Source organism: Cryptomeria japonica, chromosome 3 (genome assembly GCF_030272615.1).
Source record: "Cryptomeria japonica chromosome 3, Sugi_1.0, whole genome shotgun sequence".
Taxonomy (NCBI): Eukaryota; Viridiplantae; Streptophyta; class Pinopsida; order Cupressales; family Cupressaceae; genus Cryptomeria; species Cryptomeria japonica.
In genome coordinates, this window is record NC_081407.1 from 644,110,991 (window position 1) to 644,124,090 (window position 13,100).

The 13,100-nt window shown below is 34.9% G+C and overlaps 1 protein-coding gene across 1 annotated transcript; it reads right to left on the minus strand.

Annotated features, from left to right (window-relative positions):
• Positions 1-7,261: 7,261 nt before the first annotated feature.
• LOC131057066 (uncharacterized) lies at positions 7,262-12,129 on the minus strand. Its single transcript, XM_057991259.2, has 3 exons — positions 10,863-12,129; positions 7,789-7,872; positions 7,262-7,681 (listed from the first exon to the last, which is right to left on the minus strand). The coding sequence occupies exons 1-3, from the start codon at positions 11,421-11,423 to the stop codon at positions 7,622-7,624; spliced, it is 705 nt and encodes a 234-aa protein (XP_057847242.2). The 5' UTR covers positions 11,424-12,129; the 3' UTR covers positions 7,262-7,621.
• Between the last annotated feature and the right edge of the window lie 971 nt (positions 12,130-13,100).

Below are 13,100 nucleotides of genomic sequence, written 5' to 3' on the forward strand. Positions count from 1 at the left end.
TACACTTGCAGAAACACAACATATAATTTCACATTGCATAGATAAAGTAAAGTGTCAATACATAGCAATAATCCATAAAATGTCATAAATCACAAGTATTGAATTACTACAAACAAATTATGCATCTCATATCTAGATAAAGCATGAAATAATGTCATATAAGTCTGAATAACACATCATGGTAATGTATCCACTGAAAGTAAACAATAATAAAATATGAGTCTAATGAGTTCACACGAGGAAAGGTACTACATTTTCATTGTTCTTCATTGAGAGAAGTAAATAGTTCAATTGTTGTGAGGGAATAGGCTAGTTGCTATTATTGAATGCTTGGGAATTTTTATGCTAGTGGATAAGTTGTGAAGCTAGCATAATTGGAGGAAGGAATCGACATTGTGTGGTAGCTATATTATAGGCATGAGGATTCTTCCTTTCTTTTATATTGAGATATTATATGATATCGTGTGAGCTTATTTTAAGGAATGTCCAAAATTTTGTTACTTGTAGTATATGCATTCTTGTGTGATAGAAACTTGTTAATCTTTATGAGTATATTTATGTATGTGATAGCTAAGTTATTACTATTCTATGCTATGTTTCCAAGTATATAGGAATGATTGAATTGGTTAATCCTACGGTTAGGTCAATCTGTGGATGGAAATAACCTAGACAGTCATTCTATTATTAACTCATGGGATTGATATGGGTTTAATAAAAATTATCAGTTTACCAAATAGAGCAATGAAGTGGGTGGACATACAACTCTCACTCGAAGTACTGGGTGATGAATTCTTTGGCCAAAGTAGAGTAGGTTGCCATTGTCTACATTGTCAGTTCATTGTTATCCAAGTTTATATACTAGACAAGAAACATCGTACATGTAGGTTGTAGCCAATGTATGGTAGCTCTAGTTATGTAGGACACAACACTGCTCATAATGCTAATATTATTGTGAGGTCACCAAATCAAACTCTTCATCGAAGGGTCGAGCCACTTTAGTTAGAAGAGGCACGAGGGACTGTAAAGTCTTGGTTGGGTGGAAAAGTGCTTGAGTGATGCTCTTCCTCACGCAATTGACAGCTGATATTTGAGGATGTATGTCAGCAAGGACATCTGGACCATTTGTATTACTTATGTATCATTAAGCTCATAGAAGCTTTTATGTATTCAAATATTCCTAAAGTAAATGAAAACTTGAAGAGGGAAATGTAAATACTTTCATATGTTTATTAATATGATATTGTACATATTTTATGATGCAATGAAAATTTGAAATGAGTTTTATTTCAAATATGCACCTTGATAATTGATATGAAAGTTGGAAAAAAAATTATTAATGCATTTCCTTCACTTGTAGGTTAAAACTTTGTAAATCAAAAGGGTAGAACAATGGGCATGTTACAACCTCTTTTGAATTACAAGTCTATAAGAAAGGGGTATCATTTATCTTCTTCTTCTGTGTTCTTATTGTTGATGCCTTGGGATACCTGCCTCAAAAGTCTAATCAGATGAAGCTTATCGAAGGCATATCCATTCCTAGAGGCAAGGTGGTTATCAATTCTCACTTTGTTGATGATAGCATGTGTTTATTCAAAATTTCAAAAAAGAACTTGGCAATACCTTGAACATCCTAAATATGTATTGTGTTGTTTCTAGTTCTCAATTAGCTCATAAAAATAAATTTTTAATGTCCCAAAATTGTTCTATTCCTCAGTGGATATCTAAGGAGTGAAGACTTATTGAACACAGGGAGATAACAAGATATTTGGGCATTCCTTTTGGTTTAGGGGTCTCTCTTTATGAAATGTGGGGATGGTTTTTAAATATACTAAAAAGTAAATTGTTCGACTGGGGTAACTTTTTTTCTTTAGCAAAGAAGATTCAAGTGGCTACCAGGATCCTCATTGTTTCTAATGTTTATTTTGCATCTTGTTGGATGTCTACCAAGAAAGGATGTGAATAATTGAATAAAGTAATTCAAAAAAAAATTGGTCTAAGTGGAATGGTAATATTGGTTTTATTGCATCTTCTGGGTCCCATTGCATTCAACCAAGAGCTAGAGGTGGTCTTGGGCTCATAGACCCCAAAACTCAAGGACTTTGCCTTGTGGTAAAATGGATTATTCAAGCTTCTAGCAGAGATGAACCATGGAAAATTTAATTTGTCATTGATTCATGGAAGCTTCAATAAAAAAGAAGTGGAAATAAGTTGATTTGTTAGATAAAATGTTAATGTCTCATTTATTTAAATTAGAGCATATTTTCCTCTTTGTCTATTTGGAAAGATTGGCAACAAGTTTGTTATTTTCTAGATTGGAATAACTCTTCCTTGTAGCCTGGTTTCAATTTGCCTCAGCCTCAATTTGGTGGAATAGATTGATTAGTTATCATAATCAGTCACTTGCTCTTAGTTTCCCAAGACATGCTTACCATCTTTTTAAAAAAGGAGTTCACAAATTCAAAGACATTTGGGTTTTTAACACATTTGATCGGGCTTCTTGGCAACATATCAAATAGAAGCATGGTTTGAGTGAGAAATTTAAATATTTTTGAATCTTTGTGCAATAATTAGTCCCTCTTGATCTCTCTATGAAGTTGTGTACTTCTAGAGAATGTAAGTTTTTCAAAGATTGGAAATGCATATCATTTAGCCCATTCAACTATTTTCCTTTGAAGAAGATGAAAGGAATTTGGGTATCCCATAAAACCCTTCCAAGATCAATATGCACATCTAGCATCCAATGCAAACACACACTACTATGTCATAGAGCAGAATCTAGCACAATTTATTTCCCACATTAACCCTTAGAGGAAAGTGATTACAATTTATGACCTTGCTAGATCGAACAACAATTTCAACAGCATGCACAAATTAAGATTCAACAACACAAAATCATAAAACAGAAGAAAAAGCCAGAAGAATAGAAAACCTATTTGTTGTGGGGAAAACCATTTCAAGTAGAAAACCCCACACTCCAAAACTAAAGAGCCATTGTATTATCCAACAACAAAATATAGTTACAATACAATCTTCAGGCTCTAAGCCTTTACATGGAGATTTACATTCTTCTCCATCCTGAAGAAAATTCAATTGTTTAACTGCTATGAAATGAAATCCTCTCTTACAACAACAATCTCCCAAAATGCGTCCACATTTAATGTGTCTCTGAAAGTAATTAGAAACTTCCTTTTGCATAACTCTTGCATAAATAATATTTAAATACAAATATTATTTATTCCACAAATACAAGTTGTCCAAGATGAGATAAACAAGCCTTTTGCTAATTTAAAACTTTCCATTTCTCCAAGCCTATTTGGGTGGAAGATTTGGTCTGACTGAAAATCTTTCCAAATCCATATAAAGAATAGGAAGCAATTGTCACATGTCACTTCGGCTAAATTTTGAGGAGCTCCTAAGAACTTTAATTCTTTGAAGTTCACCCATTGTGACAAGTGTCACAATTTCCTTCTCTCCTCGAAAGCTTGTTGCACCCAGCTTGCCATCAAGCCACGCAACTAAACTTTGCACTTTGGAACCTTAATATATTTCATTAAATAAATAAAATCAGCACACAGAACCATTTAATAAATTAAATAATTATCCTCGAGACTCCTAAGGTTGAGGCACCTTAATCCCAATAGAAGGTATATTCTCAAATTCTCCCTTGTCAACCTCTTACTCCTCATCTTAATCATAAATGGAAATACATATTCAACTCCAAAATTTGGATTAAAATGAGTTCTCAAATATGTAAGTCAAAAGTTGATTTTGATATGCAAATGTTGGCCTAGAAATTTTACATTGCAAGCTACCCATCAAGGATAGATTGAAATGTATAATGGTTCAGTTAGCCAAATGCCCTTTTTGCCAATGTGTTGAGAATATGAGACACATTTTGGAACTGCATAACTATATTTTATATTAAAAGCAACAAAACAAGGATGTTGACCCTATACAAAGATAAGCCAAAAAGGCTGCAAACAACTAGTCAAGAACAAAACTTTCACAACAAAGGCCAAAATAGACCATTTACAACATATTAGCAGAAAAGCTAAAAGCCTACATCAAAGGTGGGTAGAAAAATTACCCACAACCCAAGGAAGAGTTTGGGGAGGGAGAAGAATGATATCTCCTCCATTAACAACCAACGGTCCAAGCAATACCATCATTTGGAACACCATCACAAGGGAGACCAAGGGGGGGGAACCCCATTGTGAGATTGTCAGCACCACAAGCAAGAAGTTTACAAGGCAACAAAACTCCATCAAAGGTTGGAAAAGAGCAGAAGCAACAAACAAAGAAGGTTCCACAATTCCAAAGGGGGCCACACCAGTAGCAAGAGACAAACCATCATCTCGAGAAAAATCATCAACATGATGTGAAGTCATTACATAAAGAATTAAAAGCTAAGATAGTTAGGTGATCACCATTAGCGTCCTTCCACCAAATGTCAACACCTTTATGCCTTGAGAGAATAATTTGTGACCAAGTGATCGATAGAGAAACAACTACGACATCGAAAGGGAAGGCCCTCATAATCTAATGATTGAGTCCATGGCCTATTCCTAACCATGAGAACCACATCCCCAAGAAAAGGCATGGAGATGTCTATATTGATCATAATGCGAGCAAAAGCAAAAAGACCCATTAAGAAAGTGGTATCATCTACATTCAAGAAGTGGCTGATATAGGTTCTAATGGCTTCAAAACAAGAATCTTCTCAAAAATGAAGGGGGAGATTAGGAAGATGAACCCACACCGAACGCACATTAAATGGTTCAATAAGAGGGTTAAAGGAGGTTGTCCATGGTTTGGCCAAGAGAGAGTGGATACCCCAAACTCACGACTTACTCAAAAACAAATCACAACCAGTGGAAAAATGAAAGAAGCAATGAAAAAACCCTTAACGCAAGGGAAAAGCTCAATGTTACCCAAAACTAAGGGCTTCCAAGAATCCATCACCCATCGACAAAGATACGAGAGAGAAAGCCAAAGACCAACGAACCGACACACCAAACCACAACGTTGGTTGAAGTCCACATTTTCCACATCTTGGCCACAGACCACAATAGGGGAGGTCTTGGCACAAACAAGAGGACAAGATTTCCCCTTAGGAGGAAGGGCAGTAGTAGATCTAGCAACAAGAGAAAAGCTTCGTCCACAAGATTTCCCCCTGGGAATTGTATATTTGTTAAGAAGCAATTAGCAACTATGTTAAAAAAACTTCCTTCCATTTTTTATCATGAGCTAAATTAGAAAGAATTTATTTTTTGTTTTGACATGCATAACAATATTATTGCTAACTCTATTAGACAAGTCATTTTAAAGCATATTTGAAAGGTTAGATGTTTTGTAGTGTTTTCTAAAAACTTTCATGAGATAATTGGCACTTTAAGGTTTTACTCTGAGTCTTTTCTCCATGTGGCTTTTTTGTTTTCACAACTCCTATGTAGAAGAATATGAAACTTATGGATCAGCTTCAGCAAATTAACGAACAAGTGATACATTTTCAATCTGTCAATGTAAAGTAGTTCAATATGTATGAAGTGAACATCTCTCCCAACGATCTAGTGGCTGCTTTATACTCTTGATTAGACAATACTTAATTTCCTTTAGCTAAATATGAATAGCTTTCATTCTTTGTAATCTACATTGATTCAAAATTTAAACAAAAACATAAATTAAATAAAGAAAAACAAATAAAAATGTGTTATCTTAGATTCTAGGTATTTTACCATCTGCTGCGTTATCGGAGGCTTCACTCCACTTGATGGAACTATTCAGTGCAAGGCAGAAGGACTTCTGAGGATTGTTTATTGGAACTTGGAACAAGATAATAAGTAAATGTAAGAGTAAAACTCAAAGAAAGCAAGAGGGAAGACTTCTAAATATCTTATTGTAATTAGAAATGATTATGTATTAGACCATAACCTAAATAGATGTGTAAACATTATGTCTGACTAAATCTGACATTCCAAAGTTATGAACAAAAATACAATAGTAACTCATAATCGGCAACAAAACCCAAAATTTATGATTATATCACATATACTAAAAACTAAAATAAGACGTGCAATGTTGATGAACACTCTTCAAAGCTTCTCAAGCTAGAATTGAAATATTATTTAATTCTAAACAAAATTACTCCTCACAACATAAAAGACAAAAAGACATGAATGATCAATGAAACATTTGCTTCTTAGGCTAGAATTGAAATATTATTTCAATTCTAATCAAAACTTTATTGATTCTTGCTCAATCAAGATAAAAGACAAAGACATGTATGATCCAGAACTACATGTTTTTTGAATGATAATGCAGACTTCAAATCTATCACATGCTTTAATTCCCTACCTTTCAATCAGATTATATGTGTAATATAAAACTGAGCTCCTCATATAATGATGATCTAGACCCTTTCAAAATAAGAAATGTAGAAATTCAAAAATTGAAAATATAGCAATAATTCATAAAACTAAGCTCCTCATATATGATGATATTGACCATATTCCAAAATGACAAATTAAAAAGTCCAAAAATTGAAAACAAGACAGTTCATTACAATAGTTAATGTTACCATTGCTTATAGAATATGACAATGAAATGGTATATGTATTAGAATATGCTAATGAGATGGAATATGCATGCTAATGAGATAAGAATGTGCACGCTAATGAGATGAGCAGCGCATGTACGTGTTAATAAAGGTCAACACAATCAAATATTGGGATGGTTTGTTTGCATCATGTTAACACTATCAATTCAATTAAAATACATACAAAATTTAAATAAAAAATAACAATATACACTTTTTCTTAATTAAATAATTAATTTAAGTTTCATTCATATATGAATTTCCATCAAGTATCTTTAAAGTCCACCTACATAACAAAGGCTAGTGTAACTCTTTATTTTAATCAATTTCTTTTTGGAGAGTTTTATGTCAAATCCAAATTATCTTAAATATCCATTTTATCAAAATCATCCACAAAACTGGATGCCTAATCTTAACCTATCTCTTATGATATTAGGTAGAGATGATATTAGGTACTTTGTTGATCCCTAATGTTAACAACTTTGATTAAATTTGAATTGATTTTGATTGAGGTTGCATAGAATGGTGTGGATGTGTGAATAATTCATGTGTCCCAAGGAAAATAAACTTGGACACAGAGACCAATTATTACCCATTATCTAAATGTGAGGTGGAAATATAAAAAAATTAAAAAAATCAAGTCACCAAGCACGGCCAAAGATAGGCTGAGCGTCAATTTCAATCACATCCTATATCTGGCTTGTTTGTTTGATTTGGCAATTACCAGTAGTCCCAATGTACCATAATTTTACAATAATATCCTCGATAAACAAAAATATTCAACTCCCTCCCAAAGCAGCTTTAAGACGTGACGCCAAAATAAATTTTTTTTACATTCACCAGAAGAAATGATGAAGATGGAAGAAGCATACAGTGCATAAGACATAGACTGTGGACTTCTGATAATGACATGCACGATCAGTACTCATTTGTAAATAAAAAATTTCATAGTGTAAGACTACCAAGTTCTAGTATTATGTATATTTTTACAACATGCCAAGAAAATCTCAGTCTAATCAGGTGGATTCATTCAGCTCCAACCCACAAGCGGCTGTATCTACCTGCCCTCAAAGGAAAGCCCAAGCTCTGCAAGCAACCATGCTATATAAAACACTTTTCCACACATGATATTATCACCAACATATTAAAGATAAATGAGCTTACACCATAACCTGGCAACCCTCAAATAATACCTGAGCTTTAACAACTGGAATCCTTCTCACAGCATAGAATGCCTCGTTCAAACGAACAGCTTGGAACATCAGTTGAGTGATTCTCTGACAAGAAAAAAAATTACCCATATGAAATACCTCGATCATTGCTCATAATACAAAAATTTATCGCCTGAAAAAATTAAAAAATGGTTCAAATTTCACGAGGCTTCTTAGCTACTGTGGTCAAAGCAGCTTTGATGTTTCACTTGTTTTGTTAACTTATTTTGCTCCCTTTGAAACTCTTCCATTGCATGTTTGATATGATAAGCATCATAATATTCATCAGAAAAACAAAATAAATATAGGAAAAATAAGAAAAAGAGACTTATATTGTACTGATAATTTCTCTGTGCAGGTGGCGAGTTAAGGAAGCAGCTATGCAGCCATATATATGCATAGAAAAGCGCATTAGGAGATGGGCCTCTTATATATCTGACTATTTATATGACTGCATAGCCAGTTCCACTAATTAAATTGGGATGGGTTCGCATTAAAAGGAAAGGTTTATGAAATTGAATCCCTCATCTGACTAGATAAAACCGAGTAAAAAAATGCATCAAATGTCAATTCATTTTCTCTGTTTTACAAATCTACCATAAGAACACAGCTACAACCCCAGCCATTCACATTTTTGTACAACTTAATGCAGATTACATCCTTATACTAAACATATGGTTTCTTCAATCTTGTCATACATGTTTTTCGGTTGATTTTTTTTGGCTTTTAAATTTATTCGGTTAATCATATGATTCAACGTAAACAAAACATACATTTTAGAGGAAAGACCGTCTATTACCTGTCATTTTCACTTGCAGAAATATATTGATGAGAGTTTGAGTTTAGATGCTTCATGGCTCAAAGCACTAAGCTAGAAACAGAAAGACCATCGGCTGACTTGCAACCAGGTAGGCCTCATCTATAAAGATTAAGGAATTGTTCAAATTGAGCTTTAATTGTACTAGTAAAGGCTATCTTAGGGAGAAGTCACAATTGTTCAATTTCCAGTATCCCTTCTCATCCTTTTGTCAAAAGACCTGTTTACAATCCCTGCAAAAACTATTCGAATATAAAAAACATTAAGCAGAAATGAGAAACATGCAGGGATATGTCAAAATTAGCACAGGAGGATGTTTGGTGATTTCTTTTTTAGCACAAGAAAAAAGGAGCCAACATACCAATTGTATTTAGTTTTCCATTTGAATGGCAAGATGACTTACAAGTCTCGCCTATGGTTTATACTGATAGGCAAACTCAAAATGGACAAACTGTCAAGACAGGATACAAGATTGCATTGCATTGTGTGGAAATGGGGACAAGGCAACAACAGATTGAATTCCATTGAAAATTCTATTGAGCATTCAGATCCTCTTGGAAAGGTTTATATTGATAAGCAAACTCAAAGTGGACAAACTATCAAGATAGGATCTGAGAATGCCTTGGATTGAACTCCATTGGAAGTTCTATCAAACATTCAGATCAATTTAGAATGAACTCCATTGAAATTTATGTTATGCATTCAGATCCTCTGAATTCAACTAAATTTATATACCAATGGTATGTGGAAAGTTTAGATGCAAGTATGCTGTTCTTTACAGTGACCATCACCACTTTAAGAACCGTAGCTGAATATAATCAAAAAAATTCTATGCTGCCTAGTGTAATTCACACTTACGAAAAAAAACATTCTAGTTAGAGAGAATGCAAACTAGACTCTGTTCCATGAACCATTCAAACCCCTCAGCCTGCCCTGCCTATTTAATTTCTTTGGAACTGTGTTCATATTCCTATTTATGTGAGTTCCTAAACGTTGAACTAGCCGTATTTCTATTTATGTGAGTTTCTATTTATTTAATTTCTTTCTCTTATGCATGTTTCCTTCTATATATTTTCAGTATGTCTTGGTTAAGTTGAATCTGATAATCATGACAGTAAACTACAACCCCGATTGTTCACATGGAACCTTCAGATATTTGCACTGCATTATTACCAGTAAAACTGACACATAATGTACTACACACCTCAAAGATAAGAATTTACAAAGCTTAGATCAAGTTAGTTTTACTTGGATCCACTAATTTATATTAGGCACAATATGCTAACACTTCTGATTATACTTGTTCTTCTGTAATCATACCATGATCAACTTTATAAGTATGATGAAACTTAAAACAGACCATTCTGTACCAGAGCCAATTTGGATCCTTAAATAAGCCACCCATTCACTATATGAATCGGTTATGCTAAACTGGACTTCATTAGTTAAGAACCCATCCTAACATCTACCAAACTTGACCAAAACTGGCCTCTTGTGATTTCTCCCCTTTATTAAATAACCTGTAGCATCCAGATCTCTATTTAGTAATAAGATCTAAGCTTCTCCACTTACTGAAAACGAGAGAAGGTACTCAGATCATGCAGAGCGCACTAGGATTCCATACTTGCTCAATAGGTTGAGTCCTCACAGAGGAATTGGAATAATGACATGTTCCAGGGAAGTTCAATGTTCGCTACAAGGGAAGCACAAGAAGCCCGCAGGCTAGGCTAAAGTTAAATTTTGTTCTTTCCCAAATAAGTAGATATATCAATGTTTGTTCCTTACATCCTGATGATGGATCACACCCTCTGATCCGAATTGTTGAAGCTCAGAAAACTTCCACAATCAAATGCTGTTTCATCAGGGAGTGTACACCATCAAATCCAGAAAGAAACAGCATTAAGTAGATATGTGCCAAACCGATATACAAGACATCAGTCATGGAAAACCACAGAGATATACCAAGCCAGAAACTAAAACCGAACTACACCAATTCAACTGTGGGGGAACTGAATCAAAGGCCTCTCCAAAGTCTACAAAGAAAAGGAGACCTAAAAGCTCCTTGATTATGGTTCCATTAGCCTGTGTCTATTTAAACCAACGAATCAACAAACTGGGTTTAGAGCAATGAAAAACAAGTGCTCCTATAGATACTGACAGGACAAACAATTACCCACAATCAAAAGGATTCACTGTACACACAATCAAAAACACCATCAAAAAGTAGAAATAACTTCACCTTATCATCGGCGTTAACCTGAATTCCAAGCTTCTTGTTCTGGCTCCTAACGCGGTACCATCTTCGCCCAAGTATAACAAACCCCATAACGGCGGCCACCATAGCAATCGACCAAAGCGTCCCCACATGGCTGACTTTAGTCTTCCAGACATCCACGGGAGCTCTCCACCATTCAGTAAAGCTGCAGTAAGGTTCAACAGGTCCCGAGTTCGATTCCGCTATCCCTTCCAAAACCCTATCTTCCACCTCTTCCACCACAAGCCCTTCCTCCTCCGAAGACCTAGATTCGTCCACACTTTCCTCTTCAGCGTCCCGCGGCGTGCCAGGATCAACCCATTCTGGAGAGCTTTGAACCGGAGACATCAACTCCTCCTCTTCCTCCCTCTCCACGGCCGTAGGAAGGGGAATCCGCTCCGGGTGGGCAAAATAATTGGGATCAATCAACCCACCAGAATCGATCTCGAGACCTTCATCATCATATGCGGGAGAAAAGCTGTGCGGCGGATGCACCACCTCCCAGCTCTCCTCCCCGTCGCCGCCGCCGCCGCCGTAACTGGACATGGAACCCTAAGCACAATACCAGAATGTTCCAGTCGTCTTGTGGGCATTAAAAAAGCTGAACTTTCTGCTTATGCAACTTCAGATAGCGTGAATCTCAATAAATTATGAAACCACTTGCCCCCCATGTGGTTGGATGCGGATATAATTGATATTTGTGGGTGATTGACAGATTTTGGGGACAGCATTATTTGAACACGTCTTCCCGGGCTGAGCATTCACCGCCGTGAGTGCCGCCAAAACAATTGATAACCCACCTGTATTTTCCACCGCCTTAGATATTGTGTCTTTGCGTGTTAATCACAGGGCTTGCGCGTAGGACCCCCGTGACCACCTTTCTGCTTTATTATTTGCTTCGCCTTCCCACACTTTTCAACGTGCATAACAACAAAAGGAGTGGACGAGGTGTACAAGACAAAGACAGATTTGTGGTTTTCCAGGTGGTTTTCCAGGTTTGTAGGATGATCTATTCAAAGACTTCCAACAGAGATAAGAATCTATGAGCTAATTTTTAACTGTTGCAGAATCCATTGAGCTTGTTCTGCAACTGCTTCACCGCTGTTTCTGCTGCAATTGTGGTCTCTTTGTGGCTTATCGTTTTTCTCGTACTAGGATTTCAAATGCAAGGCTTCGAGACATCAATTTGGCTGAGGATTTGAATTTGTGATCTTTCTTTCAGAATGTATAAATTTTCTATTATTTTAGTTGTGCAGGAAAATATTTACAGTATAGAAAAACTATTTAAACAAACAGCTTACCTAACTATGACCTAACTACAATTTTCTAATAAGAAATGTGAAAGTTTTAATTATTAAAAATTAGATTGGAGAGGATGATGGTATGTTTTTTTTATAGTTATGTGATGTTTAGATACAATAGAATTGTTTTCACAAAATAAATTGATCTAAATGAAAACCTAGTTAATGTTTTAAGAAGATAGGAAAGGTTTTAGGGTAATCTAAATGAGATACATAGTTGATGTGTTAAGAAGATAGGGAAGGTTTTAGGATAATCTACATGAAATTGCGAGTTCATGGTGGCATTAAATTTAAGGGAATATAAAGGTGTCACGTCATAAGGTTGTAATAGTAATTAATACAAAAAAATTGTAGTGCCATTTCATATGTGGATAGTTAAATTAAGAGAATGGAAAGGTGTCATGTTTAGAAGGTTGTAAATGGTAATGAATATAAAGTATAGAAAGTGGAGAGGGAATATAGTGAGATCTCATATCTACTTAGTCAAGATAAATAAGATCATAATTTGGGTTGTTGAGTACAAAAGATTGATGGGGTTGCTTTGTATTGAAGGTAGAACATAAAAATCAGTGTGTTGGATTTAAAAAAACGGTTGTTTACAATGAGAGTGGATCCCACATGTAAATAATCAATCTATCAACACTAGTGCACAAGCATTTTTAAAAGAGAAGTATTGATGGGTATATTATCCATCACATGAGATATTCATTCAAACTTTATATATTTATAAGAGAAAATAAATCATTTATTTCAATAATTAAACCAAGTAATAAACAAGTATTTTAGATAAATGAGTTAATATTGGAAAATAATTAAATATTAGATTTATAGACACCTAAATATTTCTCCAATGTGCCTAGCCCCTATTACCTAATCAAGTCCATCACCTAATCCTAATCAACTAAATGCATCACCTAAGACA